Raw genomic sequence first — 26183 nt, forward strand, 5'->3', positions numbered from 1 at the left:
CTTCTATGGCACAGGCTGTAATGTATTAGACCTGTAAAGATTGGTATCTGCAGTTTAAAATGAAAGTGAAGACTTTTTAGCTTTCCTATGTATTCTCTGGCTTGCAGCTTTGGAACAGGAATGCACTGTCATAATATCTCTCATATGTTGCCATGTCTTGCTGCTGCTTGGGTTGTCAATGGGTTGTTTTTTACACTGCAGACTATTGAAAAGGGACCTCACACGCTACAGACCATATGTGAGAGTTGCTTTCCTAAATGCAGTAATAAACAGCCACGAGATGAAATATCCCCAAGTAATGAGATTAGTGACACGGGATACAGCTTTCAAAAATAATTACATCTGACACCCTCATCAGCAAGAAGATGTAGGGGCTGCAAGCTCTAAGCTTGGGAACAGCATATGAAAGATTGGCTTCTCCTGGGAAAGGAGGCACAAGGGAGGTTATTTTTAGTACCTTGGAGGAAAAAAAGAAAAAGCCAGAATTTAAGCACTCTTTGGTTTGATACCCTCGTTATGGAGGAGATCATGGAGAAATAAAGCAAAAGCGGCAGTGGAAACGTTACTGAGGATGGAAACTGTGGGAGCACGAGGTTGAACTGAGCAAAGCTGGAGTGGTGGGGTAAGAACGGAACGAGGTGGGGCGACGGGGGGGGCACTCCTGTCCCCCCGCCACCCCTCCCCGTCCCGTCCTCGCTTGTGCCCGCCGATACAATAACAACCCAGCGACGGCGGAGCAGGCGGTTCCGTTTTCGCGACGGTATATATAGATCAGACACTTTCCAAAACAAGCAGCGCCGCCGAGTCGCTCTGTTCGGCGGCTCTTTCCACCCGTAATTCAGAAAAAAAAATAATTTATTTTTTAAAATTACTTTTTCTTTGACAAAGGAGAATCTCTATTCCGTGAATGCGGCTGTTTCCTGACCCGCCGCCGGTTTGCGGTTACGGGCTGCTGAGAAAGTGAGCGGGGTCTGGCGGGGCGGCCCCGGGACCTCCTCTGCTTTTCCGAACCTTTTAAAAATTTCCGGAACAAGCCCTAAAAGGGCAGGCGGGGCGGGGCCGGATCCTCGCCTTTTTAGGACAAGGGCCCCGCCACCGGAATACCCCCCTGGGCGGCGCGGCGGGCGGCGGCGGGGGCCGAGCGGGGCCGGGGCGGGTCGGGGCCGCCCCCGCGGGGCGCGGAGGGTGCGCGGGGCGGGGGGGGCCGGGGCGGGCGCGGGCCGGCGGGTCCCGCACGCGGGCGCCCACGTGACCGCCGGGCCCCGTTCCTCAGTCCTTATATGGGCAGTGACGTCCCGGGCATTCAGGGGGCCCCCATAAATAGTTACCGCCAGACTTGTCCTCCAGCGCGAGCTGCGGCGGGAGCGCGGCGCTCCCGGGGCACCGCGGGCACCGCACCGCCGCGACGGGGCGGCCGCCCGCCCGCACATGCCGCGCCGGCTCCCCGCCGTCCCCCCGCGCTGGTAGTGGGAGGCAGGGGGAAGCGCCCCCTCCTCTCCCTCCCCTCCCCGCCCCGAGTGTCCACCGCCGGCCGGGAGCGCCGCTCCCCCGGCCGCCCCGCCGCCCCCATGATGACCGCCAAGGCGGTAGACAAGATCCCGGTGACCCTCGGTGGGTTCGTGCACCAGCTCCCCGAGGGCATTTACCCGGCGGATGACATCTCCGCCGCGCTGCCAACTTCGGTCGCGATCTTCCCCAATGCCGACCTGGCAGGGCCGTTCGACCAGATGAGCGGTGTGGCAGGAGGTAAGCGGAGCCCTCGCAGGTGCGGGCCGGGCCGCCCGCGGAGAGCGGCGGGGCGGCGGAGACTCGGGGCGGCGGGCGGGGGTCGGACTGGGACGGGGCGCCGGGACCCTCTCCGGGGCTCTCCCGCCGCCCGGCCGGGTCCCCGCCGCCCCTTCGCGGCGGCCCTACCTCCGCACCCAGCTCGGGGGGGAAAGTTGTAGTCGGCGCGGAGCCCCCCTGCATCCGGAGCGCAACATGTGCGCGCCGCAGCCCCGCGCTGGGCCGGGGCGGGCGGTGGCTGGGACCGGTGCCGGTCGCCCGGCGGGTGGCGGCGCGGAGGGCTGACCTGCTCCTTGCCCCCCCAGACGGCATGATCAACGTGGACATGGGCGACAAGCGGGCCCTGGACCTGCCCTACGGTGGCGGCTTCGCCCCCAATGCCCCGGCTTCCCGCAATCAGACCTTCACCTACATGGGCAAATTCTCCATCGACCCGCAGTACCCCGGCGCCGGTTGCTACCCCGAGGGCATCATCAACATCGTGAGCGCGGGGATCCTGCAGGGGGTCAGCACGCCCTCCTCCGCCGCCTCCTCCGCCGCCTCCTCCGCCTCCTCCGCCGCCTCCTCGGCCACCGCCGCCTCCGCCACCTCCCCCAACCCGCTGGCCGGGGCCCTCGGCTGCACCATGGCACAGGGCCAGCCAGCCGACCTGGAGCATCTCTACTCGCCTCCGCCGCCGCCCTACTCGGGCTGCGGTGACCTGTACCCGCAAGACCCCTCCTCGGCTTTCCTGCCCGCCGCCGGCGGCGGGGCACTGCCTTTTCCCCCGCCGCCCTCCTACCCCTCGCCGAAGGCGGCGGCGGCCGACGGCGGGCTCTTCACCATGATCCCCGAGTACGGCGGCTTCTTCCCGCCGCCTCAGTGCCAGCGGGAGCTCCACGCCGGCCCCGACCGCAAGCCCTTCCCCTGCCCCCTCGACTCGCTCCGCGTCCCGCCGCCCCTCACGCCGCTTTCCACCATCCGCAACTTCACGATGGGGGCGCCCCCGGCGGGCGCCGCCCCCGGCAGCGCTCCCGGCAGCGGCGGGGGCGAGGGTGCGGGCGCCCGGCTGCCCGCCGGCGCCTACAGCCCGCACCACCTGCCGCTGCGGCCCATTCTGCGGCCCCGCAAGTACCCCAACCGGCCCAGCAAGACGCCGGTCCACGAGCGGCCCTACCCGTGCCCCGCCGAGGGCTGCGACCGCCGCTTCTCCCGCTCCGACGAGCTCACCCGGCACATCCGCATCCACACGGGCCACAAGCCCTTCCAGTGCCGTATCTGCATGCGGAACTTCAGCCGCAGCGACCACCTCACCACCCACATCCGCACGCACACCGGCGAGAAACCCTTCGCCTGCGACTTCTGCGGCAGGAAGTTCGCCCGCTCCGACGAAAGGAAGCGGCACACGAAGATTCACCTGCGCCAGAAGGAACGAAAAGGAGCCGCCGCCGCCGCCGGCGGGTGCCCGCAGCCCGGCGGCGGGAGCGGCACCGCCGCCCTGGCCCCCTGCGCGGCGCGGACGCGGACGCCCTGACGGCGCGGGACGCGCAGGACCCAGCGCGGAGGCGCCGCCGAGCGCGGCGGGCGCGGAGCGGAGCGGGGCCCGGCGGGGCGCGACGAGCACCCGGCGGCGCCGCGGGGCTCCCCCGGGCCGGGGCGGGCCGGAGCGGGCCGGAGCGGCGGGTGTACATAGGGGCTGCGGCGGGAGGATGGATGCATGCAGTGCCGTCGTGGTGAGGTGTCCTTGGTGCCTTGTGTGGTGTAGAGCCCGGTCCCCTGTCTGCATGTGGGGGGTGCCTTACCGATCCGCTCCGACGACAGCGGCGACACCGAGACCGGAAAGTTTTTCCTTCCCTGGTTTTAGTATGGCTGTACATTTCTGCCTATTAATATTGGGATTTTTTTTTTTTAGAGACTATATTTTTGTACGCACTGGTTTGGGGTTTTGGTTTTGTTTTTCTTTTTGGTGACTTAAAAGTGTTCCGTTTGTAGTAGGACTTGGGACAGGATGTAAATACTCGGGCTGGGACCGGCGCCCGTGGTCGGCCGGGACCCAGTGCGCCGCAGGTAACACGAATAATGCACAACCACTAACGAGGGCTGGAAGGAGAGGGGGGGTATCTTTATCTTTCTGGCCACTCTGTAAATAAACTTTTCGACAATAGGGTCGGTGCTTACAAAGTTTATAAAAGACGACAAATAAATCTCTTAATTATGCTAAATTGACATCTTTATTTCCGTAGGTTCCCTGGCCTGACCCAGGGAGGGGGTGTCCCCCGCTCGTCCCCGACCCGCGCCGGGTCCCGGCGGCGGAGGGCTGCGGGGCAGCCTGGCCCGGGTCCGATGGGCGCACCGCACCGCCCCGCAAAGCCTCGGCGTGGAAAACCTGCGGCCTCGGCCCCAGCGTACAAACACTCGCTTTTGGGCGCGGGAATTTCCCTCGGAGACGAGAGACGGGATAATATTAACCAGGGAGCGGGGTGGGTTTTTTTTGACTCATTCTGTTTTGTTCCGCGGTTACGATCCGCCCCAGGCAACCTCCGCGAGTGGGCTCCGGAACAGCGAGTACCGCCGCCCCGACGGCCGCCGCTCGGGGGAAGCGGCTCCCGGCGGCGCGGGGCTGCGCGGGCGGCGCCGCTCCCGCGCTCGGGGGCTCCGCAGCGGCCCGGGGCGGCGGCGCTCACCCCCGCGCCACAGCCGGACTGTTTTTGCTGAACCCACACGGCCGCAATATCGTGCCTTTTTTTTTTTTTTTTTTTTTCTTGTAAACTTGTTTTGGTTAATGTTTTTTTAAATGCTATCCCGACCTCGGGCCACCCTCGGATCCTGCCATCGGTGCAGGGCCGTAAGCGCCTCGCGGGCTTGCCCCTCTGCCACACAGATCCCTGGCGCGGCCCGCACTGCAGAAGGGAGCTGTGCAGGATGGACATCACTAACGCCACAGCCCTGCACAGCGTTAAGCCCATTCTTGGTGGTTCCCAGCCTCTGCTTGCCCGGGTGGTTAGGTCCCTTAGTGCAAAGCCCCAGCAGCACCTGCCTTTTCTGTCTGATAGAAATCCCTACTTCCCATTTTCTGGAACTCATGCCGGCTTTCGGGGCACCTGCTCTTCCGTGGGACCTGAAGTGACATAATCTGGTTCTGAATCAAGACAGCTTTTAAAGCTGGGCATTGACCAGCCTGTGCAGGGGAAGCCTGTGCAGGGGAAGCCTGTGCAGGCATTGACCAGCCTGTGCTCGCTGTCCCGCCATTCACCTTAGCAGCACAAGTAAGCCTTCACACCCTGGTTTGCAGTTTTGCCACCTGATCCGACGTGGTCCTGGCCCTCAAGAGACCACAGCCTACTGCTGGAGGGATGTCATACAGAAGCTGTGGCCTCCTTAACTGCTGGGCTTCTGCAGGTATCACAACAGCCTTGGATAACCACAGCTCGGTCACAGCCAGAGCACCTTGAGCGAAATTGGTATGTCAGCTACCCAGACACACAGTCCAAGGCTCCCCCTGCACTGTCCTAACTACTGTGTCCAGCCATGCTACAAAACTAAAACCCAAATCAAAAGCAAAAATGGTATAAACAACACTGAAATCGTGAAAGAGGTGAACTAAGGAAACTGCTGGTGACTAGTGTACGGCTACAAGAGCACCTCACATGGCACAGCATCAATGGTCCTACACTCCTGTGTGTGCCTTACATTGAGAGCCAGCTTCAAAAGCAGCAATAGTGTATGTGCCTGGATTTGCCTGCAGGATCTGGGCTGAGCATCCAGTGCTAAGCATCACCTCCCAAGGAAAAGCCGGTCACACTGTTCGGACTGCCAGGCAAAAGACACTAGAGCTCGGTACCGTGCTTGGCTCAAGGCTGTCATACTTGTGAAGGAAAGTAATGACTGGTCACTGGTGAGATATCCTGTATTTATTCTATAATTCAGCAGTAACAGTTATTTTGCTGTTGTGAAAACACAATAACCAGGCTGCAGAGAGAAGGAGCGGCATTACAGACTTAAACCTTCCGCTTACAGATATCCAGAACATAGGAAATAAGTTTCAATTAGTGAGTAAGCAAGAAGTTACACAAAGAGGCTTTTTTAAAAAATGCACCTCAGGTTTTCTTTGCTATTTTTCCAACTTTAAATACTTTAATACTAACTTAATTAAAAAAAAAGAAAAAAAAGGGAAAAAAAAAAGGAAAAAAAAGGGTTTTCCCATGGTTAACAGCACTCTGGGGCGTGACCACACTGTCCTCTTCAGAAAGATGCATTAAATATTGTCCCACTAAACATCTTGACTAGGTTTTACACATGAAGGAAAAAATGAAAAACTCAGTAGAAAGACCTAAGGGGAGGACAGAGCAGATAGCATAAAAAAAGCTCACTGTCGCAGTTTGTTTTTCCAGTACAGCTGTTTGCATGCACCGTGCTATCTTCTTGTGGACTTCTGAAAAAGGATAACTGTCTTTGTTAGGCTTGGAGCGAGGTAGAAACAGGCGGTAACACAGGGAGGCATTGCCTTATAATTAATGACTACATTCGATCAAGAATTGTTAAACATTAACTAATGCTAAGCTGCAGGGGAATTCCAAGAAAAACAGGTAAGCCGGCTGCAGAAATATCAGACACCTTTAAGTGCTCAAAGAATAAATGGAAATTGCCTGAAATAATTTCTACCAATTTTTCCTTGCAAAACAATTAATCCATGCATGCATAATGCTGACTGTATATTACATTTATTCTTTTGCAGGCCAGGAAAAAAAAAAAAAGCAGCAATGCCATATCAGAATAATTTAAAAATTCACACATACAAGCCACTGTACAGGAAAAACAAGTCTGCTTTTATAAATACACAGAAAAGTAAAGCCAGTTGTGAAATGATTTCTGGAGCAGGCTGGCACATCACTTAGGAGGTTGCTAAGTCGCATTTTCTTACTCAAATTCTCAGTCAGGACTAAGATGGCCAAGGCTGCCCTGGCGTGGGTTTGTGGTACACAGTGTGCGTTAGGATGAACAGGCACAGGACCAGTCCCTGCAGCACAGATGGGGCGCTTCACCTGTAGAAAAACTCTCTCCCATGTTAGAAAGACTGCATCCCCTGCTATGGACAAACTGCATCTCCGGACCGCTTCCATCACAGCAAGGCGAAATTCATGGTGTCTCTTCTACTCTACGTTTATTTAAAAGCCTTATGAAAAAGTAGTCTTTATAAAGAGTATAAAGAGGGAAATTGCAAGGCTTCAAAAGCCCAAAGCGTTCACATATAAAAACACAGACCACGTTTTAAAGAGAAGACATCGGGTCAAATCTTATCAGTACCTAGGGTATGCGCTGCTGTATACTGAGGGTTTGCAAATACGCCGTGTTTCTAGAATAGCTTCCACAACAGTGCAGAGTTGTTTTTTCTCTTATGATGCCCAGTTTCTGCCACCTTCTGCCACTGCTGTGTTAGAGGTTCCAAGCAAGGTTAATCAGCAGCTGTCTCCTTCTTGCTGAAGGAAGTATGCATAGATGCACTCAGTAATTCTCAGTTGCAATAGTGAGATCTGGTATATGACACTTTAAAGAACTGTTGAAAAGTAACTCTGAACCTGACAGTGTCCATTTGGAGCAGTAATTTCCTTAACTCCAGCCCCGGGGATTGATCACTGGCATTTATTGGAGGAGCATGTCCTGGCTCAGGAGGTGTTCTGGATTTGTTATTTACTAGCAGGGTACAGCTCTTCTTGAGAATCGCTCGGGAGACAGTCCCCAAAGGCAGAAGCGAGACCAACCCCCCTTTCCAAACTCAGTGGGTACAGTCCCCTGGTCCCGTGGTGCCAGCTGTCTCTAGCAGTGGGAGCACCACTGGGAAAAGCCGGGGCGCCCTGTGACAATACTCTTATTGCATTTACTCTCCCTTTGGAGCCTGAAACCCCCTCCCTGGTGCGTGGCCCTAACTATTTACACAGGATGCTGGAATACTTCCCCGACCCCTCGGCCGAGCAGCTTAATGATGCTGCTCCGCACATCGGCCCCAAGGCCATAAACACGTTCCGGCGCTTTATTTCCCCGACTCACGAGGCCCGCGATCAGAGGAAGGCTCTGACCCACGGCGCTCCCGCGAAGCTCCAGCCGGCACGGGACACCGCGTCCCCGCCGTGCTGCTGTCCGGCGGGCTCGGGGGGGCGGCCGGGCGCGGGGCGGCGGGTTCCCCTCTCGGCGGGGTGAGCGCACATCGTCCCTGGCGGCCGCCGCCCGGCACGGGCCGCCGGCGGCGACTCAGAGGCAGACGCGAGGCCCAGGGTAGGGCTCGCCCCCGCACCAGAAGTCGGCGGCCTGCGGGGTCTCCACCAGCCACACCTCCCGCGGCAGCGCGGGCGGCTCCGCGCCCGCCGGCGGCCCCTCCAGCAGCCGGTAGTAGTGGCAGTCCCGGCCGTGCTGGGGGTCGTAGGGCGGCGCCAGGATGTCGAGAAAGGCGGCAGGCCCGTCCACGGCGTCGATTTGGTGGAGGTTGTCGGTGTGCGGCGAGAGCAGGCAGGGCGGCGAGGCGCGCGTGTAGTGCTGGCGGGAGCGGAACAGGGCGCGCAGGCACGGCCCGCTGCCAGCGGCGGGGGGCGGCGGGGCGGCGGCCGCCCCGGCGGGCAGCGTGTCCATGCAGGCGATGCGCAGCGTGCCGTACAGCACCTTCAGCATGCCGTTCATGCCCGGGTGGTCGTGCAGCGGGATGCAGGCGCCGCTCCGCAGCAGAAACACGCCCATGCTGAAGCTCTCCGTCTCGCAGATGTGCATGTAGCTGACGGGAGGCACCACGCCGGCCCACGGCGGATCCCCGCCCGCCACCGCCGCCGCGGCCGACGGCCCCCGCGGCGCCAAGTGCAAGTCCTCGGCGCGCACCTCGTCCAGCAGCTGCTGCAGGCGGTGCAGGTTCTCCCCGAAGGCTGGCCCCGCCGGGCTGCGGAAGGTGATGCGCGCCTGCCGCGCCACCCGCTGGATCAGGGAGGCCATGTTGTCCCGGGGCATGGCGGCAGCGGCCCGGCCCGGCCGCGGCGGGCGGGGCCCGGCTCCGCTTCCGCCGCCGCCCCCCGGCCCGCCGCGCAGCCGCGCCGCCGCCGGGCACCACGGGGCTCGTAGTCCGGGCCGGGGCCCCGCCGGGGAGCGTGGAGGAAGGAGAAGGAGGGCGGCAGAGGTGAGGGGGAGCGCGGGGCCGCGGGGCCGGCCGGCTCCCAGAGCTTGCGGCGGCTGCCATTGAGCGCTGTGAGGGGAGGCGGGCGTGAGGGGAAACGGGCGGCGGGAGCGGCCGCTGCCCCGGGGCTGAGGGGTCCCGCTCCCCGAGGCTCTGGCACGGCTGGCCGGGGGCTGCGCTGGGGCCGGGGAAGCCGCGGCAGTAAGTTGCCCATGCCACTTGTTTCCTCCCCACCACTGTGGGGGGCTGAGGAAGCACAGGAGCAACTTGTTACTGGGCTTGTAGTTAAGCCATCTAAAACTGAGCAAGGTAGTGCAAGTGCAGTATCATGGGCGCATAGCAACTGCCCATAGACAATTCATCTTTTATCATTAACTGCTTGATGTAACAATTATGGTTTGCTATCTGGGCAAACTTATCAGATTTGAGTTTTGTGGCACTGCCTCTCTCATTTCAGTATTGGGTCGAGGTCGTGCTGTACGGCACGTACTGTCCTTCATGCATCTCCTTATGGTCTCTTCTGAGTGTGATTGTGTCTGAATTCGTTGTCTTTAACCGCAGGTGAACACCGATGAGCACACAGAGTTCCAGATGCCGATCCTCAGAGAATCCATGTGTAACAGAAAGGATGGATAATCTTTTGGCTCAGCTCCAGCCTGGTGGAGCCTGCATGTGGTTGTTTCAGGCTAATGTACAAAAAGGGTCCTGCATTTATTCTGCCAGGTTTTTATTTAATTTGAATACTTGTGGCAACAATCCTATTGCCTTCTTTCTGATTGGCATGGCTGTACATAGCAGATCATGCCTAAAAATTACTGCTTTTGAAGTCAGATGTTAACCTCTTAGTGCTGGGATTTTTTAAACAAAGTTAGGCTCTGGTCACGGAACTATATAGACTCATTCCAGCTTGAGTTCAATTACTTGCATGGTGTGCAGCATTTAAGTACCATGGTAGGTCTAGGTTCTGAGAAACAGCTGAATGATATTATGTAATCAAATATGACTCCAGAGGCTGCAGCCTGCCAGGTTAAAAAATTTCATTTTAAAACCAGGTAAACCAGTGTATTTTCTTGATTAAAGGCAAACTGAAGTTGTAAGATATGCATTAAGCTTAAGTAAGATCACATGGCTTTACAGTACTCTTACACGTTATCATAGAACGATTTGTGTTGGAAGGGACCTTAAAGATCATCTGATTCTTGGAACATAGCACCGTGGGCAGGGATGGCACCTGCTAGATCAGGATGCTCAGGACCCCATTAAACCTGGCTTTGAACACTGCCAGGCATGGGGCATCCACAGGATCTCTGGGCAACCTGTTGAAGTGTCTCACCACCCTTGCGTGAATGATAAATACTCTACATGGATCAGAAATGCAAGTGTTGTGACATGTGATGGCCCAGTAGAGGATGACACACTGATGCTGTAGACAAAGATGTGTCTTGGATATTTTTTTCCAAAACTATTTCCTGCCTTCTATAAATAAACTTGGTGCACAGAATGCAAATTCAGGTCATGGCGTAGTTGCATCTCTCTCCACAGAGAAGGCTGTTCATTTGATTTGCTGCTTTCAAGTTCCACTTGGAGCTACCAAGCACTGCCATCTTCAGCTGTTTGTTCAGTGCTGAGTGATTTGCCCGTGCCACTGTTGGGAGCACAGGCTGAAGATCAGGTGTGTATTTCTGTACCTGGCAGGAACAGGTCTGTGTGGCAGGATGCTTAGCATGAGGGGGCATTATCCCAAGTGGAGTGGGAGAGTCTTTAAAGGTCTGTGAGCCTTCCTGCATGGGAATGAACTGCTGAGGACACTCATCGCTGTTGCATTGGGTGGCAACTGGCATTTTGTCAGAAGCAGAGGGATTGGAAGGCTCCATGTTCAGTGTGCTCTTCTATTCAGCCCTCTTCACAGGGGCAGGCAATTTAATTGTGAAGATGTGCTCTGGAATTTTTGGTAGTACCGTTATCAGTGATAATGATAAATTCTTTATTGGCCACCTATTTGTGTCCTACCCCAACGATTGCACTTTGCTTGCGAATGAGTGCTGGAATACTCACTTTTGGACACACTGGTTCTTTTTCTATGCAGCACAAAAATTAGATCTTTTGTGGAAATAAATGCTCAGTATTTGTGTACATTGTGCTCTTGGAGTAACTTGCAGTTGAAGGAAAGATCAGCAGGGACAAGCAGGATCCCGAGTCTGAACTCAGCTTGATCTTGCCTTGCTAAGTGGTATTAGGTGAGTTACTTCACCCTTTCACTACTTATCACTCTGTAAACCATGAATCATAAGTTCTACGTACAAGGATGTTGATTAGGATTTTAAGAACATCTTTACGTGGACAGTCCTGGTGCCATGTTAAACTGGTGATGAGGTTTATATTTTGTGTAATTGATCACCTTACAATTGCCAATGTTTTTAACTGCTGTATGGATTGCCATTTCTTAGAGATACAGACAAAAATATATTAATGTTCTAGTTAAATCCTGTATCACACCCACATTTTTTTCACTGCAGTGATATTCAAATAAACCCACAAACCAACCTCAACAGGAAAGCAAACCGTCCAGCCAACTGGCAATTAAATTCACATGTTTTTTCTTCTGAAAGGCCATATTCTTAACTGGCCTCTACTATCTTGAGTGTATGTGAGAAAAAAAAACCCCATGGTGTAGTTGCTTGGCCAGGCTTTGAGACTTCATTGCGTTGGTCATGCAATGACCAAAGTTCAGCTGGAGGTTTTATAATACAACCAGTGAGCGGGAGGTCAGGTTCGGGTTATGGTTTTGGTCTCCTCCTGTGTTTGTTCTGTTTCTCCACGCACTGAAAGAGAACAAGAAGTGTTGCGGCTGTTTCTCCTGCCCTACCCCACTACTTTCAATCTCCTCCCCTTTCTACCTGGACTCCAGACTGTAACAACTTCTTGCTTGCTGTTACATATTGCAGCTCCCTCCAAGTTTCTGAACAACCCTGATTAATTCTAGCTTTTTTTTTAGGGGTTGCTCCTCATGTCCTCCCAATTTCTTTTGAGAAGTTAGAATTCCCACATGTGTAGTGAATGAAAATGTTAGCTGCTTGTGTAGAAAGTCAGTGGTTACCTGTTGCTAAATGTTGTGTCACAAGGCCAGAATGTTTACAAGAGTCAGAGTTTGGACTGGCAGTACAGAAACCATCCTCTGTTATAATGCTGCCAACAGCTGCAGATGTGTACTTACATAGGACAAAACCCAAGAATCTCTGTCCAAGAGCATCTTTTTTGCACTGTTCCTGCCCCTGGCTCTTCAAAGGTGTGTTTTGTTTTGTTGTTTTGTTTTAATAGCTGCCACCAATCGAGGAGCTAGGTAGGAATGCTAGCCAAACGTGACTCAGATGAGAACAGGACTGAAAAGGGAGAAGACAAACAACGTGTCTGTAATATTTGCTGGCTCTCCAGTAAAGGCTTACGTAAAAGAAAGTTGGTTATCAATTATTCATCAGAGAATTTATATATCAGTAGAAACACAGGGGAGTGCTAGAAATAACTGCACTGAAATCAAAAGGGGAATTAGGTTCATATATATACCAAACATCAAGCAGATCTATGCAACATTAAGACTGCCACCCACCTTTACCACTTCTTTACTGAGATGCATCCTGCATTCCATTAACTGCTGGAGAGAGTCCAGAGGAGACGACCAAGATGATGAGAGAGACAGAGCCACTGTCCTGCAAGGAAAGGCTGAGAGAATTGGGTCTGTTCAGCCTGGACAATGGATGGCTTAGGGGTGACCTAATTGTGGCCTTCCAGTACCTGAAGAGAGGCTGCAAGAGGGATGGAGATGGACTTTTCACTGAGGCTTGTAGTGACAGGACAAGGGGTAACGGATCCAGTTTGAAAGAGAGTAGACTTAGAGTAGATATTACGAAAAACTTGTTTACTGTGGGTGTGTTGAGGCCCTGCACAGGTTGCCACAGGAGGTTGCCCTGAGTGGCTGCCCCATCCCTGGAGGTGTTCAAGGCCAGGCTGAACTGGGCTCTGAGCATCCTGGTGTAGTGCAAGGTGTCTCTGCCCATGGCAGGGGAGTTGGAACTAGATGTAGATGATCTTTAAGGTCAGTTCCTACCCAGGCCATTCTGTGGTTCTATGAACCACACAATTCACCCCTTGCCAGCTCTTCATGTGTTGTAGCTCCTCAGTTAAATGCACTGTTTCTATGTAAGGCACACCATTAATGGGTTTTGTTGACAGTTTGCTACAGAACAGCCTAGAGCAGGAGTTGGAGTGACTCAGAGTAGGAAAGGCTGTGCAGCATGCAACTCCCTGTGCATGAATTTGCAGGAATAATGAGCCTTATTCTGATCATCTGAGTTCAGCTCCACCAACTTCATGCTTTCCACTGGTGTGAATCAGGTCTGTGCTGGTGTCTCTGGTGCTGCCCAGGTTAGCCTGTGGTGAGGGGTGCTGTGAGTTAGCCATGGTCAAACTCCTTCTGAACTCCCTGGCTGTCTAGGGCCAGCCCTGGGTGTGAGGAGGAGGGAAGCTGCTCCCTCGCAGGGAAAGCCCTGTGTCTCTGTGCATGTCTGTTCTCTCATTATCACTGACCTCAGTGCCATATTTACTTTTACCTGCTGTGTGATAGGTGCTGTAAAAGAGCACTTTTCTCCTAGGCTGGGGTGTGATTCCACTCTCTCAGAGCCCAAGAACTGGCAGTAGGTAGCAGTAGGTTGGTCACTAACTCTGGGGTCCCAGAGGGTGCAAACTGTGGGACTGCCACTGCTTGTGCTATGCTGAGTAGTGGTCACACACCAACTCTGGAACAGCCTTACTGGCAAGGTCTAAAGTAATCTGTGCCAGTGGCTTAAAGAGTTACTGCTGTGCCTCTGAGTCACGCTTGCTCACTCATAGCCTTCCCTCTCTGCCAAAAATGCATCAGCACAGAGTATCTTGATGCTAAGCCTTTCTTTCTCACAATCACGAGTGAGGACTGGGTATGGTTGTCACACAGGTCAAACCATAGTAACTTAATTGTCTTTGCTTATAGATGTAACACATTATTTTAAGAATAGTTTTTCAGCAAGAGAGAGAACTACTTAATTTCTTAGTGACTTGGGATCAAGTTTATCCCAGTGGGATCTATACAGGGCTAATCAACAGTGACAAATTTAAGAAGGAAAGAACAGCCAAAGAATATTTTTAAATTTTAAATAAATAATAGATATATTTTTTTTCATAGAAAGACTTAGTGTTCAGCGGCAAAAGAGGTTAGTGGGTAAGGTATTTAGTGGGATGGAAATTTCTTCCAGTGTTTTTGGAGTTCATAAGGTTTAGGTTAATTGGTAAATCAAATAAAATCATTCTCTGTCCTGTATGTAAATGGTCTGTGTTAGACTCTGTGCCTCTGTGAGGAGGAAGGAAATTTTATTCCAGTATTGAAGCAAGTGAAGTGGACTGAGGGAAGCAGAAGAAAAAGGCCAAGAAGTGCAGAACTGTTGCAGCCACCGATGCGTAGCATTGATCTCTCTTTGAGAGAACAACCAGTGTCTGACTACTTCCAAATCAAAAAACATCAATTACAAATCATTGGCAATTAGTAGAGAAAAATATCAAGGAAAAAGAGAAGGAAGAGATGCTAGCGTGGGTGAAATGGCAGTGAACGAGGCCAGGGGGGTGTTCCAGAGAGGCAGCATCAAGAGGTGGGTTGGTGTGGAGGCAAGGAGGGAACAGGGAAGTTTGATTCCATGACATACAGCTGCAGATGAACAGCTGTTAAAGGGGACATACAAAGTCCTTTGGAAGATCAGTGCAGGATGTGTGTAGGATGGGTTTTGAAGTTTGGATTGAAATGATGGTACAAAAATTTTAATTTCTTTAAAGATCAAGATAGTAGTGGTGTGTTTGAGGACAAAGTGACAAGTCACAAGTTTGGAAATGACACATCTTTGCCAGAGCCATAAACCTGACCTTTGCTGGTTGTGGTTTAATGCTCAGAGTATTTATGTGACCACATGCCCTTTTTAGGGTAGAATAAGATACCTGTCAATAACTTCTGCATATGTATAACTTGGGATGATGGAGGATCCATCACAAAGTTGTCAAGGTATAATGGCAAGCTAGTTCAGATACTAAATATCTTTATTTTACCTTTTGCATTTCACAGCATGGTAACAGAAGTGTGGTAGATTTTTCTTGGAAAATTAGAATGAATTTCAGCAGAAACTGATGCAAAAATTCCACTTTTTTTTCCTGAAAATTAGCTTCTACTATTTCCCATAGAAGGATCAGGGCCTAACAAGCCAAAAATCTTTTGTACTTTTGGTTTGGGGTTTTTTTAATCTTCAGAAAAACAAAATTCTCCATGTCTCTGTGTTAAAATGATTGGAAATTAAACTTAGGGGGATCTAGCATGTGATTACTTTTTTTAGACAGGATTTTCTTCATGGCTGGATTGGACTGAGTTTTTTTTTCCCTCACAAACCAGATGGTAAGTGATTCAGTACTTTTAGCAGTAGAAAAATGATTCGTTTTCTTTCCTCAGTAGTTGGTGTGAATGCACTTTTCTTTATCTATTTACATATTACATAAACACATTTTACCAGCATTTCTGTACATAGGTTACAGTCCTGATCCTGCAGAGAGCCTTGCACACAGGAGTTGACTTGGCTCATATAGAACTATTTGCATGGAACTCATGACAGTGTTGTAACTGTATTTGTATCTTTGTGTGTACTTAAATTTACAACACTGTATGAGGATGCCAACACCATTTTAAGTCCACAAAACAATTGTGTAACTCTGCACACTTTGCTTTCTTTCCACCTAACAAAGTCTCTGATCTCTACTGCTGTGTTCCTGTTGTAGGCTGTAGGTCCTTGTGACTTTTGAGTTATGCTAAAAGCTTTGTCCTTATTACACAGTGCAAGTTCTTCCTGGTGTGCAGGGGGAGTGAGCTCCTCATTCATGAAAACTTTTGGGCTTGTACTGGTGCTTCTCCCTTTGGAAAGGATTGCAGTAACAGTGGCAAATATTGGGGAGAATATTTAAAAAAAATCACATGAGTACTCGATTTATCAAGGTTCTCTGCATCTGTATTTGCTGGTGTATACATAATGCTAAGTAGAACATGAGTGTAACCCATATATGCTGTGTCAGCATATGGGTATTCCAGGCAGAAGGCTCTGAAGCTGTTACTAGACTTACACTCTAGGCAAATACTGTATTACAGTATCCACACTCCTTCCCTATACAAGAAGGTGCAAGTAAGGTTGTCCAAGCAGCCTCACTGATGTCCTTTCCAAGCAGTTTAGAGCTGTTTTGTACATTTGCTGTGTTTTTACCCTAGCTTTACCTGGGAATTCAAATGTTGAATGCATAGTCTCTTACTGCTGCTTTATTGAGATTAAAATACTCCATTTCAAACACAGTGACCACGTTCTCTGTGTACAAATCTGGCTGCGCACACTTGGAACACAATTATCTGATTCTCTTCTTGGTTCCTGCCTCATGTAGGTATGCTCTGGCTGAGTCACTGGGGGATTGTGCACAGGGGAGCTGGCTCGCCCCTTGCCTTGTTTTCCAGGCTTACCAGAGAGCTCAAACCCACTTATTAGCATTTTTTCTTGAAAAATGTGACAACCTTCTGCTTCCATGTATTCTAATAGGGAAAAAAAGACATGTGAATTAGCAACAGAGATACTGTGCTGTGACACGTCAAGTTTTTCCCTTCAATTAAATTATTCAGTGGAAGGGTGTCAGAAGGAGCTCCTTGAAACTTGCACTGTTTATTTGGCATGGATCAGTAGTCAGGCTGGGGTGATTCAGTGTGCCTTGTATTTGTGAAAGAAGTTACTTTTCCCTTTATGCAAGGGGAGGTATTTGGGGGAATTTGCCTCTCAGGCTGTGTGCTCACACGAGGTGGCAGAAATCAGTGTCTGCAGGGCACTGCATAGTCCTGCAGGATGGTGCTGCATGGGGTGGTGTGTGCCTCCAGTCTGAGGCCAGAGTGCCGGATGGGAGGAACAAGAGCTTGTTCAGCCACAGCTCTGTGTGTGCTGCATACCAGGGGTTGTACCTTCATGAGCTTCATCATGGTCACAAATGCTCACATTTCTTATAACTGGGAATTGCTTTATTACATTACCAGAAAGAAATGGAAGCACAAAGCAATGGTTGTGCACTTCCAAACACCGTGTCTGTAGAAGAGCAGAGCAGTGACTCCTAACCCAGCTGTTGTGGGCATGCAGAGCAGTGTGATTATCATTTCTGTTCTCTCAGGCTGGCTGTGCATGCTCTTGTGCTGGTTGTAATTGACTGCCTGGCAGCAGCATGCTTGTTTCCCAGTGCACTTGTCCTGGTGCCCACTGGCACCCATCTGCCCATCCCTCACTGGCCGGGTGTCACACCAGGAGCGTTACCACGGCTGTGACATGTATAGCAGAGGGGGTCCAGCAAGTTAAACCAGGGTGATGTGTCAGTCAGTAAGAATGAGCAAAATTTGCCCTCATTGTGGAGGGCACTGACAGTGTTGGAGACCAGTTATCTGTTGACTCCTTTGGGTTCCAGGGAGTAAATATTGTGGAGAAAACTTGGCTCAAAGCTTTGAGGACCAAGTAATTTATGTAAGCCCTGGGTCACATAGGACATAAGCATGCTTTTATAAGTACTAGAAATTCTGAGGAGAATTTCTTCTGGGTTCAGTTCATAATAGGGAACGTTGTGTACAATTTGTTTGCTTGATTGGTTCATTTTATTGTGTGTAAATACACTGTAGAAACAAATTTGCCTTTTGTTCAGCGGTACTCAGCTAGTGTGCTTCTGGTAAATCCAGTGAATTAAGGGGAATAAGTAATGTGCTCTGGTCTGTCAATGAAACAAAGTCCACTTAAAATTAAGGCCATGAGGGATGGGGTGAGGCTGCAGAAGAGTTAGAAGAACAGTGAGCAGAGCTGGTGGCCTGTGCCACAGAACAGAAGCCTTCAGGTCACATGTGCCACAGGCACACAACTCACTGGCAATGTGAGCTGCCTCAGTGAAAAGGGAGTGGTGCTCTCCCATGAATGTATGAAACTCTGGCTCCACTGATCTTAATGAAAATGATGAGGTTTTGCACTGGGACAAATGAGAGCAGAATCTGGCCAACTGTTAATAGCTTTTTGTATTGGAGGCTGAAATAAAGTGGCTGTGTAGGCAAATAATTGTGTAAGCGTGACTTCTGAATGATTCCTAAAAGAAGAATTCATTATTTAATTGCTGGAAATACAAACTGTTTGGCACAAATCTCCTGGTTTGGCTGAGCTATACTTGACCTGTGACAGAGAGAGCAAAGGTGATTTTAAGTCCTGGGATCCCAAGGGGCCAGTGTGTAATGTAACTCAAGTCAGAGTCAGTGTTGACTGTTTTGTAATTACAGATGCTTATTTTGTGTACAAAACCAGTTGATTCATTATCTTTTATTTCCATTATCTCATCTCAATCTTTATGTGTGAATCTGAGCTATTTGGGTTCAAGGGAATGGCCTATAGCTAGAATTAGAAAAAGGGGCTTGATAACAAAAAGTTGGTTGTTCTGATATAAAGATGTTCTGATGTAACCAAAATGATGAAATTGGTTAAATCCATCTGCAGAAAGTGAAAACTTTGTGAGAAGTCTAAGAAGTTCAAAATAACCTTTCTTCTACTCCATGACCTGCATTTCTTGCAGTATTTTGACCCATGCCTTGGAACAAGGATAGTTTAGCTCTTAGAATATAAGAGAGAATTAGAATCAGCCATGATGCTGTAGCTTAACACTCTGCAACTCTTCAGCTGTGCTTCAGGAACCAGTTGAACTCCAGGAACTCTGCTCTTTATGCAGAAGTCATGTGGTGAAGATGGCTTAAGCCATCTTCATTTTGTTAAATTCTTAAAGTGTGATAATCTCACCATAAGTTATCAGCTGTCCTTATGCCTAGAAATGTGGCCATCTCATTTGAAACTGGAGAACAGAGAATGTTTTTCCTGGAGCCAAGATCTGTAAGTGTTTTCAGCTTTCAAAGAGCCTCCAGTATTTGATAAAGTAAGTTTACTTGCACAAGCTAAATATTGCCACTTTAAGTACAATTCTTGATGCTGTGGAGAGATGTGAAATTTTATTGTGATACAAGTGTGAGCCCAGAGTTGATGGGATATGTTTGAAAATAGTTCCTGGCAGAAGTTATATTGGCTGAGAATCAGATGCTCAGACTCATTCCAGTTGACATCAGTGGAAGATGCACACATGAAGTGAAAGTACTGTGTGGCCTTTAAGCTTCTGTTCCTGTGGTACATGAGGTTTTATAATACACAGAAGAAAGGAAACATTCACTTTTCCAGGTAATCGTTACAGAATGGATGTCTGATCTATTTCAGTCTTCTCTGTCTGGGGAATGTCTCCATGACTTTAGTGAAGTGCTGTGGATGCACAACAAGGAGGCTTTTTGGATGGAATTTGTAATGCAGGACTCATTCACTGATGCTAGTGGATAATTTTGAAAGAGATGAGTACAGCACTTGCTGCTCACTTAGATCATAGAAATAACTTGAGGGAATATGTTCACCAAACTGAGATGTTCTCTAAAATGCTTGCTAACAGGTTACTTGTGCTTCTGTATGCCAAAAGCAGTAGCTTTTTCTCCAAACCAAACAGAAAATTAGATTATCTTCTTTTTTAAGTGTATGAGGAGTAAATGTGAGAATTGTTTGGGTTATGTGGATGCTATGTAAGGGTCATCAGTGGAAAATCAGGCCCAGTGCTTTGTGTGTTTGTCTAAAGCAAGTGGCATTTCCATTTTGCTTTTTAAGACCCCTGAGGTCTTACCTGCAACTGCATCAAGGATATAATATAATAATCAACTCATTCTCCACTACACAGAAAAATCACTCGGTCAAGTTTCCTGTTGGTGTGTGTGTCTTCCCTTTGGCTGTTTGTTATTTTAGATGCAGCTCTGTGGGACAGGAACTGTCGGTCAGTGCACCAGAGCCTGTGGGCACTGCTGAAATAGAGAGCAGCTTTCCTTCCACTCTGCTGCTTCGTGTGACTGAGGGCTGAGCTGGAGGGCTGGTGGTTTGCTTTTCTAGGTGAACCCAGGGAAGCACATGGATTGCATGAGGAGTCCTGCATCGCTCTGGCTGGCTCCGAGTGTGGCTGGATACATCAGAAATCCCAGAGCTTCTCAGCTCTCAGCCCTGTCTGTGTGTCCTACAGCACCCGTCTCCAGGGAACTGAGGTTACTAGATTGGAGGATATGAGTTGCATAAAAAAGTCCCAGTCCCCAAGAGTTTAGGAGTGATAGCAGAATAAATACTCATTACTTGCTTTCATGTTACATGGCATGGGACTTGCTCTTCCTTGCAGATGACTTCTCCAGTGCTGTTTGGATGTGCCTGCTGCTCTGTGATTGCTCCTAAAGCCTTGATTTGACAGCAGCCTCTGGCATGCTGTGGGCCACCAGATCTGCATAGCAACAGACCCGCCAGTCTTCCTGCAGAGAGTTAAAGGAATTTTGGAGAAAATAAGTGAGTCAAAAATTTGCCATTCTCTTCTGTGGCTATTCCCTGGATTCAGAGTGTCCCTTGTCTCTGGCACAGGTGGGCAGCAGGCTGGGAAGGAAAGCAACACAAGGTTTATTGTCTTTCCAATGCTTGGGGCTGCTTTAAGTGTAGGTTTTTGAGAGAACAGTTGTAGGTGAGGGAGAAGCATCGCTGTTAAGTGAACTGGAGGGATAGTACTTTGACCTCTTGGAACATAGAGCAGGCTGAGGAGAAGGAATAACATTAAAAAAAAGAAAATCCTCTTAATCTGGGTGATGTCAGCTTGTCATTGTCAGTTCAATAGTTATGTAGCTGCAAGCCTCCTGCTGCCTGCTGTGCAAGGAGCAGATCATTAATTAAAAGACATGGTGGAGTGCAGCATGCTTAGGGCTTTGAGGTGCTGACAAGCTAATACTTCCCAGCACAACTGCAGAGAGCATGTCCAACATGAGGTAGGGTTCTAAGAAATAAAAAACCTGTTACCCAGTGTGTCATCCTTGAAGATATGTAGCATACATGCTGAAACCTAAAACTTCCTTGCTCTCTGCCTCCTTAGCAGCCTCATATGTGTATCCAGCTTCTCCTTAGTGTGAGCCATAAGGCAAAATTTGTGGAATAGAGGGTTTGGGAGAGCTTTGGGGTTCCCTAGGCCACCTGGCTGTGCAGCAGTCTTTTGACCTAAGAAGCACTGGAGCACCTGGGCAATGATGCTGGGCATGGCAGAGGGTAGGAGCAGGTGTACTGCTAAGGTGTATAAATCCCTGGCAAGACTGAGTGCCTGTTCTGAGATGCAGAGATGTGGGTCAGAGAGCGTAGGATTGAGTTAGGTAAGAGAATGTGAGAACACACTCACTATATGGCTGCTAAACAAGGAGCAGGAAAGGATTTAACTGGTTTTGGCTTGAGGGATTAAGCAAGAAGTGATGGATCAGATAGAAAAGTATCTGGTTGGACGGTGGTATAATTTGTACAATCCTCTCAGCATGCAATTGATGCTAGATCAGATTTAAGTGTTCAGTAGTGTTTACAAGCATCTGATCATCACTGCCCAGACAATTTTCCTCCTCTCATTTGTCATACACACTTGCAAATTTAATACTTTTATTTCGGAAAATACAGCACTTCACTGTCTTGTGAAACAATGCATCTCTTCTGCCATTCTCATGGAAATGTGATGCAATGATACCACTTCCTGCTGAGGGACTCGTGAATCATTTTGTTGGTGTTCACAAATCTCTTCTTTGCTAATAGTTTCTGCACTGGTCTTAATACAATTTTCACAAGCAAAATCATGTCAGGGACTTTTCTTAAACTTTTTGTTAAAAAGACAATACTGAAGTTATTTGTTGCATTATTTGTTGCATACCATACTGAACCCTAGCTCTCAGCATGCTGCTGAAATGCTCTCCCAAATATATTTGTATAGCTCAAGGTATTGACACCTATCCAGTCAATCCCTCTCCACTAGTGGGAAGCATGCTTGCAACAGTGTGGGAGACAGAGGACAGATATTTGTCTCATAGGCTCAGGAGGGTGGTCTGCTAATTAAAGTTTAAAGCTCTCCTGTGGATCTGGTGACCTCTTGCATGGGAGCAGAAGTACTCTGAGCTGTCATGGCTGGGTGTGCAAAGGCTCTTCTACTAGTTGGGAGCCTCTGATATTTTATTGTCTGCCTGGGAGGTGTGACTGGTTGTTCATGTCCATCAGCTTTGCACCTCAAGTGGTGTAAAGAAGGCAGTAGGTCCCTCAGAGCTGCGCTGTCTTGGGGAGAAGAAGTGGCACAAGGCTATGGAAGAGATGGAAGAAGAAGGCTGCGAGGTTGTAGTGAGGCAATGTGCGAGGCCTTTGACACCTTGTGCGCTGTCGAGGGGCTTTGCCTGGGGAAAAAGGAGTTGCTTGTGGTGTGAATATGATCCTGTGAAGGTAAGGGCACTTACTCTTTATTAGTTTTATTACTAGGTTATTCTTAGCCTAACCTGAAGCTTCTTGAGTTGTCTTTAAGACAACACTAATCTCTGGCAACTGCAGAGTCAGAGAATTGCAGGAGAAGCACAAAAGTGCCTTTGCGCATCTCCTGGTTCGCTGGGCCAGGCGTCCCTCTGTCCCACAGATCCCACCTGTCTCTCCAAGCAGCACACAGCGTGCTCCAGCAAGCCCACTGCTGCCCTCGCAGGGCGTTTCCCTGTTATTTGTACTGCCCCTCGCGCCTTTCCTTTTCTCTCTGATACATCGCACATTGCCAGCTGGTATTTGTAACGTGTTCCGTAGAATTCTAAAATGAAGCTTCTTTGGAGGAAGGTCAGCACGCTGTGCGGGACGCATCCTGTGTGTGGGCTGTATCTGACAGATTCCTGTCACTGTTATCCAACAGGCTTGTCAGAAACGACAGCACCTGCCCGTGGACTGCCCTAACACAGCAATACCAGCCAAAGCAAGAAGTGTTAATAGTATTGTTTGCCCCCGTGCGCTCGTATTTGTAGTCTCTCTGCAGTAGGAGAGACACAGTGTAAATATCTGGATGGATAGTTACATGTTTTGGAATAATGATACCAGGCACCATTCAGCTCTGAGCAGTCAATGTACAATTACTGCAATAGGAAACAGCACAGAAGGTTGCTTAAGAGTTTTTCAGTTATCAGTGACTTTGCTACCCACAGACAGGTAAAGAGGTAACCTGTCTAAAAGTTTTGTCATTCTGGAAATACTGCCAAAGATCAGATCTTCCTGATCCATTGCTGGGAAGATCTGTTCTCACACTTATGCCTACATGCTAGAGATTTTTCTGTTACATTTCTTTTTTGTGATGGATGAAATCACTTCTTTATATCATTATGTAAGGTTTGACTCTTTCTGCCTGTTGCAGCTGTTAGTGCATTTGACATGTTATTAGCACTCTACAGCAGTGCCCAATAGGGGTTCTCAAAACAGCCATTGCTTCACCCTCTCTCTAAGCTTGTCTGCATTCCGAGACACTTAATTTTCCATGTGCTCCACTGTTAGTCTCCCATTGCAAATTATCTGATCTCTTAACTCACAGCCTAATTTTTGTTACTATATTCAGTGGAGCTACTAACCACTGAGTTTAGCAGATCCAGGTTGCTGTTATACCTGTGAGAATGTCCTGGTTGCATGATTTCTGCTTATTTTGTAAGTTTTGCAAGGCTTTTTGGTTCCCTGCTGCCTTGATTTCAAATATGTGACCTTGAAATCAGTTGATTTGAGCATGACTTTTATTTTCATTTGCAGTCCCTAGAGGATTGTACTTGCAGAATTACCTTGTAACTCTGCTGAATTAAGAGCCAGAGCCCAGCTGAAATTCCCAGACCAAAGGATTTGATAGTCTCTGGTAACCTTGGTGCATTTCTTATGCTTTTTTCTAAATAATGCCTCTTTGCCTTGTATATTATCAGTGCTTTTGAAAAAAGTAGTTCCTTAGCTGCCTATTACAATTTAAGAAATTAGTTGTCCTCTCCCTGCTTATGTGCACACTTTTTCCTTCCTTTGGTGTTGTAAATTGATCATCTTTCTCCATTGTTACGGGAAAACACTGAATGGACACCATTTTATAGACAAAGTAAGGGAAAATCTAACAACTTGGTACTTTGCCTGTAGGAACTCTCGGTCTGAGGATGGCAAAATGGCAAATATGAAGTGTAGGCCAACAGGTAAGGAGAAGAAGGGAGGAGTTACAGATGCTAAATAAAGACAGGATGAGCAAGAGGAAGGACAGGGGATGCTTGGCAAGAGAGCCCCAATGATATGGGTCAGCTTTACTCCCATTGAATTTGAGTATTATCCCAAATTGACTGAGATTGGACATCCAAAGCCTTCCCAGAGGGGGAGGTCTTAGCCCAGAGAGCAGCATGGGATAAGGATCAGAGCACAGAGGAGAAAAAGAGACCCGCAAGGACAAAAGGAGTGAGGAAAGCAGAGTGAGCGAGTAGGGAGGAAGAAAAACAGAGGGGTTTGGAACAGCCTGAGATAGGGCTTTGTAAAGGCAAACTGGAATCTTGAGCACAAAAACTTGAATTTGACCTGGAAGTGAAGAGGATGACAGCATTTCTGCTCTGTGTTAGGTCTGCATTCGGAATTTCAGGCTTTGTTTTGCCTCTGGAGTCCTCGGTCTCACTCGGTCCCATTAGAGCGGGGGTGGGCAAGTCAGGTTTTAGTGACAGTGACTTTCCATCCTTGGGCACCTGCACCAGTCATGCCTGGTAAAGGTTACTGGTGGAGCTAACAGCGGCTTTTTGGAAAGCAGCACTGATACCATAGTCATGTTTTCCCCAGCCAGGCACAGGGGCTGTGTGGAGAGCTGTGTTTGATGGCATCTGGGGCAGCAGAAGGGCACACAGGTTATTCTGCTGCTTGCATGCCTGCTGGAGAAGGTGGAGGTGATCCTGTGCCATGCTGGTAATACAACAAAACTGCCGTGAAAGCTCTGATTAGAAGATCAAGTGTGATGCTATAAATAAGGTAACTTACTGACTGAAGGAAAACTAATAATGAGAGGAACAATTAGGTTATCTTTCACCTTTCTAGATACTTTAAGAGCTAAAGATTTAGAATTAATCTAGAAGAAGCTGGAGAATTAATTTGAAGCTGCTTAAGGCTTCTTGACTGATTTATGGTACTCTTCTGGAGGAAGAGACTCTTGCTTGAAATTAGCTGAATCCTCACTTTATTATTGTTACTAGCCAAATTAATTGCTGTCTTTGTCAGAGACCATAAACCCTTAAAAAGCTGATAATATCTACTTATGTGTTTTTATTTCTTGAAAGGTGAAGATGTTTTAAAAAAAAGAATTTTGGTGGCAGTTTGTTAGAATGAGGAATCTTAGCAATATACATGAATCTAGGGAACATAATCTGAAATCTTATGCCTTTTGAGGTTTGCATTTGTTCTACTTGTGTTTTGTCTCTTTTTTCCAGTCATAATTGCAGAAATGTCAGAGTAGCCACAACAGAGCATTTCTCCTCTTCCCACCTGTGCTCTGTGATGTGAAAAAATAATGTTAGTACACAGAGATCTTGACTTCCTCTTGAATGCATCTGGATGATTTTATTATGCAGTCCACTGTGCCTGTGATCTGTCTGAGAGCAGCTGGTGATGAGCATTGCCAAGATATTGGACCGGGCTGCTGATAATTTTGTGTATTTCAGAAAACTTGAAAAACCAGATTCATGAAACAACACTCGTACACCACAGCCTCACCACGAAGACATTAGGGTGGCCATGGCTGGACAAAGTATGTTAACCAGCCATCTTTCATCCTTTCACAAATCTTTTCTTTTTGAAGGTAACTGTGGGTGGTCTTCCTTTGTCCAATTTCTGTAAATTTGGTACATCACTTTCTAGTTATGCAGCTGATTCTTGTGTTTATGTGAATGGCTATTTAAAAAAAGGAAAGATCAGATGTTTGTTGTTTCATTTCAACATAAATCAAACTTTGTACTCACATAGCAATTCTAGTTTAGTCCCAGGAATAGCTTTAGTATTGCTAAGTGTCTGGAGAGTATTGACTACAGAGACATGATTTTAAGCAGGCTATAATAGTTTCTACAGCTGTTAACAGTTCTCAGAAGAAAGGCAGTATTATTCATCGGTATTTAAAATGTGCATGACTTGCATTGCACAGAAGTCAGATTGGGAGAATGTCAGATTTTTTTTTTTTCTGAAATTCTGCCAGGAAAGTCTTCAATAACTGGAGAAATTCTTTTCACTGGTGAAATCAACATGCAGCACATTGT

At 49.0% G+C, this 26183-nt stretch overlaps 2 protein-coding genes and 1 long non-coding RNA gene across 5 annotated transcripts in view; 2 read left to right on the plus strand and 1 right to left on the minus strand.

Moving 5' to 3' along the window:
• The first annotated feature begins 1222 nt into the window (after nt 1-1222).
• On the plus strand, nt 1223-3982 carry EGR2 (early growth response 2). Its single transcript, XM_038141653.1, has 2 exons — nt 1223-1746; nt 2091-3982. The coding sequence occupies exons 1-2, from the start codon at nt 1281-1283 to the stop codon at nt 3296-3298; spliced, it is 1674 nt and encodes a 557-aa protein (XP_037997581.1). The 5' UTR covers nt 1223-1280; the 3' UTR covers nt 3299-3982.
• A 1678-nt stretch (nt 3983-5660) lies between these two features.
• Nucleotides 5661-8802, minus strand: ADO (2-aminoethanethiol dioxygenase). The gene has a single exon (XM_038141654.1). It carries the CDS (start codon nt 8749-8751, stop codon nt 8011-8013), a length of 741 nt encoding a protein of 246 aa, XP_037997582.1. The 5' UTR covers nt 8752-8802; the 3' UTR covers nt 5661-8010.
• A 26-nt stretch (nt 8803-8828) lies between these two features.
• The window catches only part of LOC119702909, a 56546-nt gene continuing 39191 nt past the window's right edge, over nt 8829-26183 (plus strand). For all 3 annotated transcript variants that reach the window (XR_005257486.1, XR_005257485.1, XR_005257484.1), the window contains exons 1-2: nt 8829-8917; nt 9476-25732. This is a non-coding gene — a long non-coding RNA (uncharacterized LOC119702909). The remainder of the gene's footprint in view (nt 8918-9475; nt 25733-26183) is intronic.

This window comes from Motacilla alba, chromosome 6 (genome assembly GCF_015832195.1).
Source record: "Motacilla alba alba isolate MOTALB_02 chromosome 6, Motacilla_alba_V1.0_pri, whole genome shotgun sequence".
In the NCBI taxonomy this organism is placed as follows: Eukaryota; Metazoa; Chordata; class Aves; order Passeriformes; family Motacillidae; genus Motacilla; species Motacilla alba.

Bases quoted from the DNA above. Each gene is read 5' to 3' on its own strand.
- EGR2 (XM_038141653.1), top strand. From the start codon at position 1,281: ATGGGCAGTGACGTCCCGGGCATTCAGGGGGCCCCCATAAATAGTTAC. The intron at 1,747-2,090 runs GTAAGCGGAGCC...TTGCCCCCCCAG, and splicing joins GATGAGCGGTGTGGCAGGAG to ACGGCATGATCAACGTGGAC.
- ADO (XM_038141654.1), bottom strand. From the start codon at position 8,751: ATGCCCCGGGACAACATGGCCTCCCTGATCCAGCGGGTGGCGCGGCAG.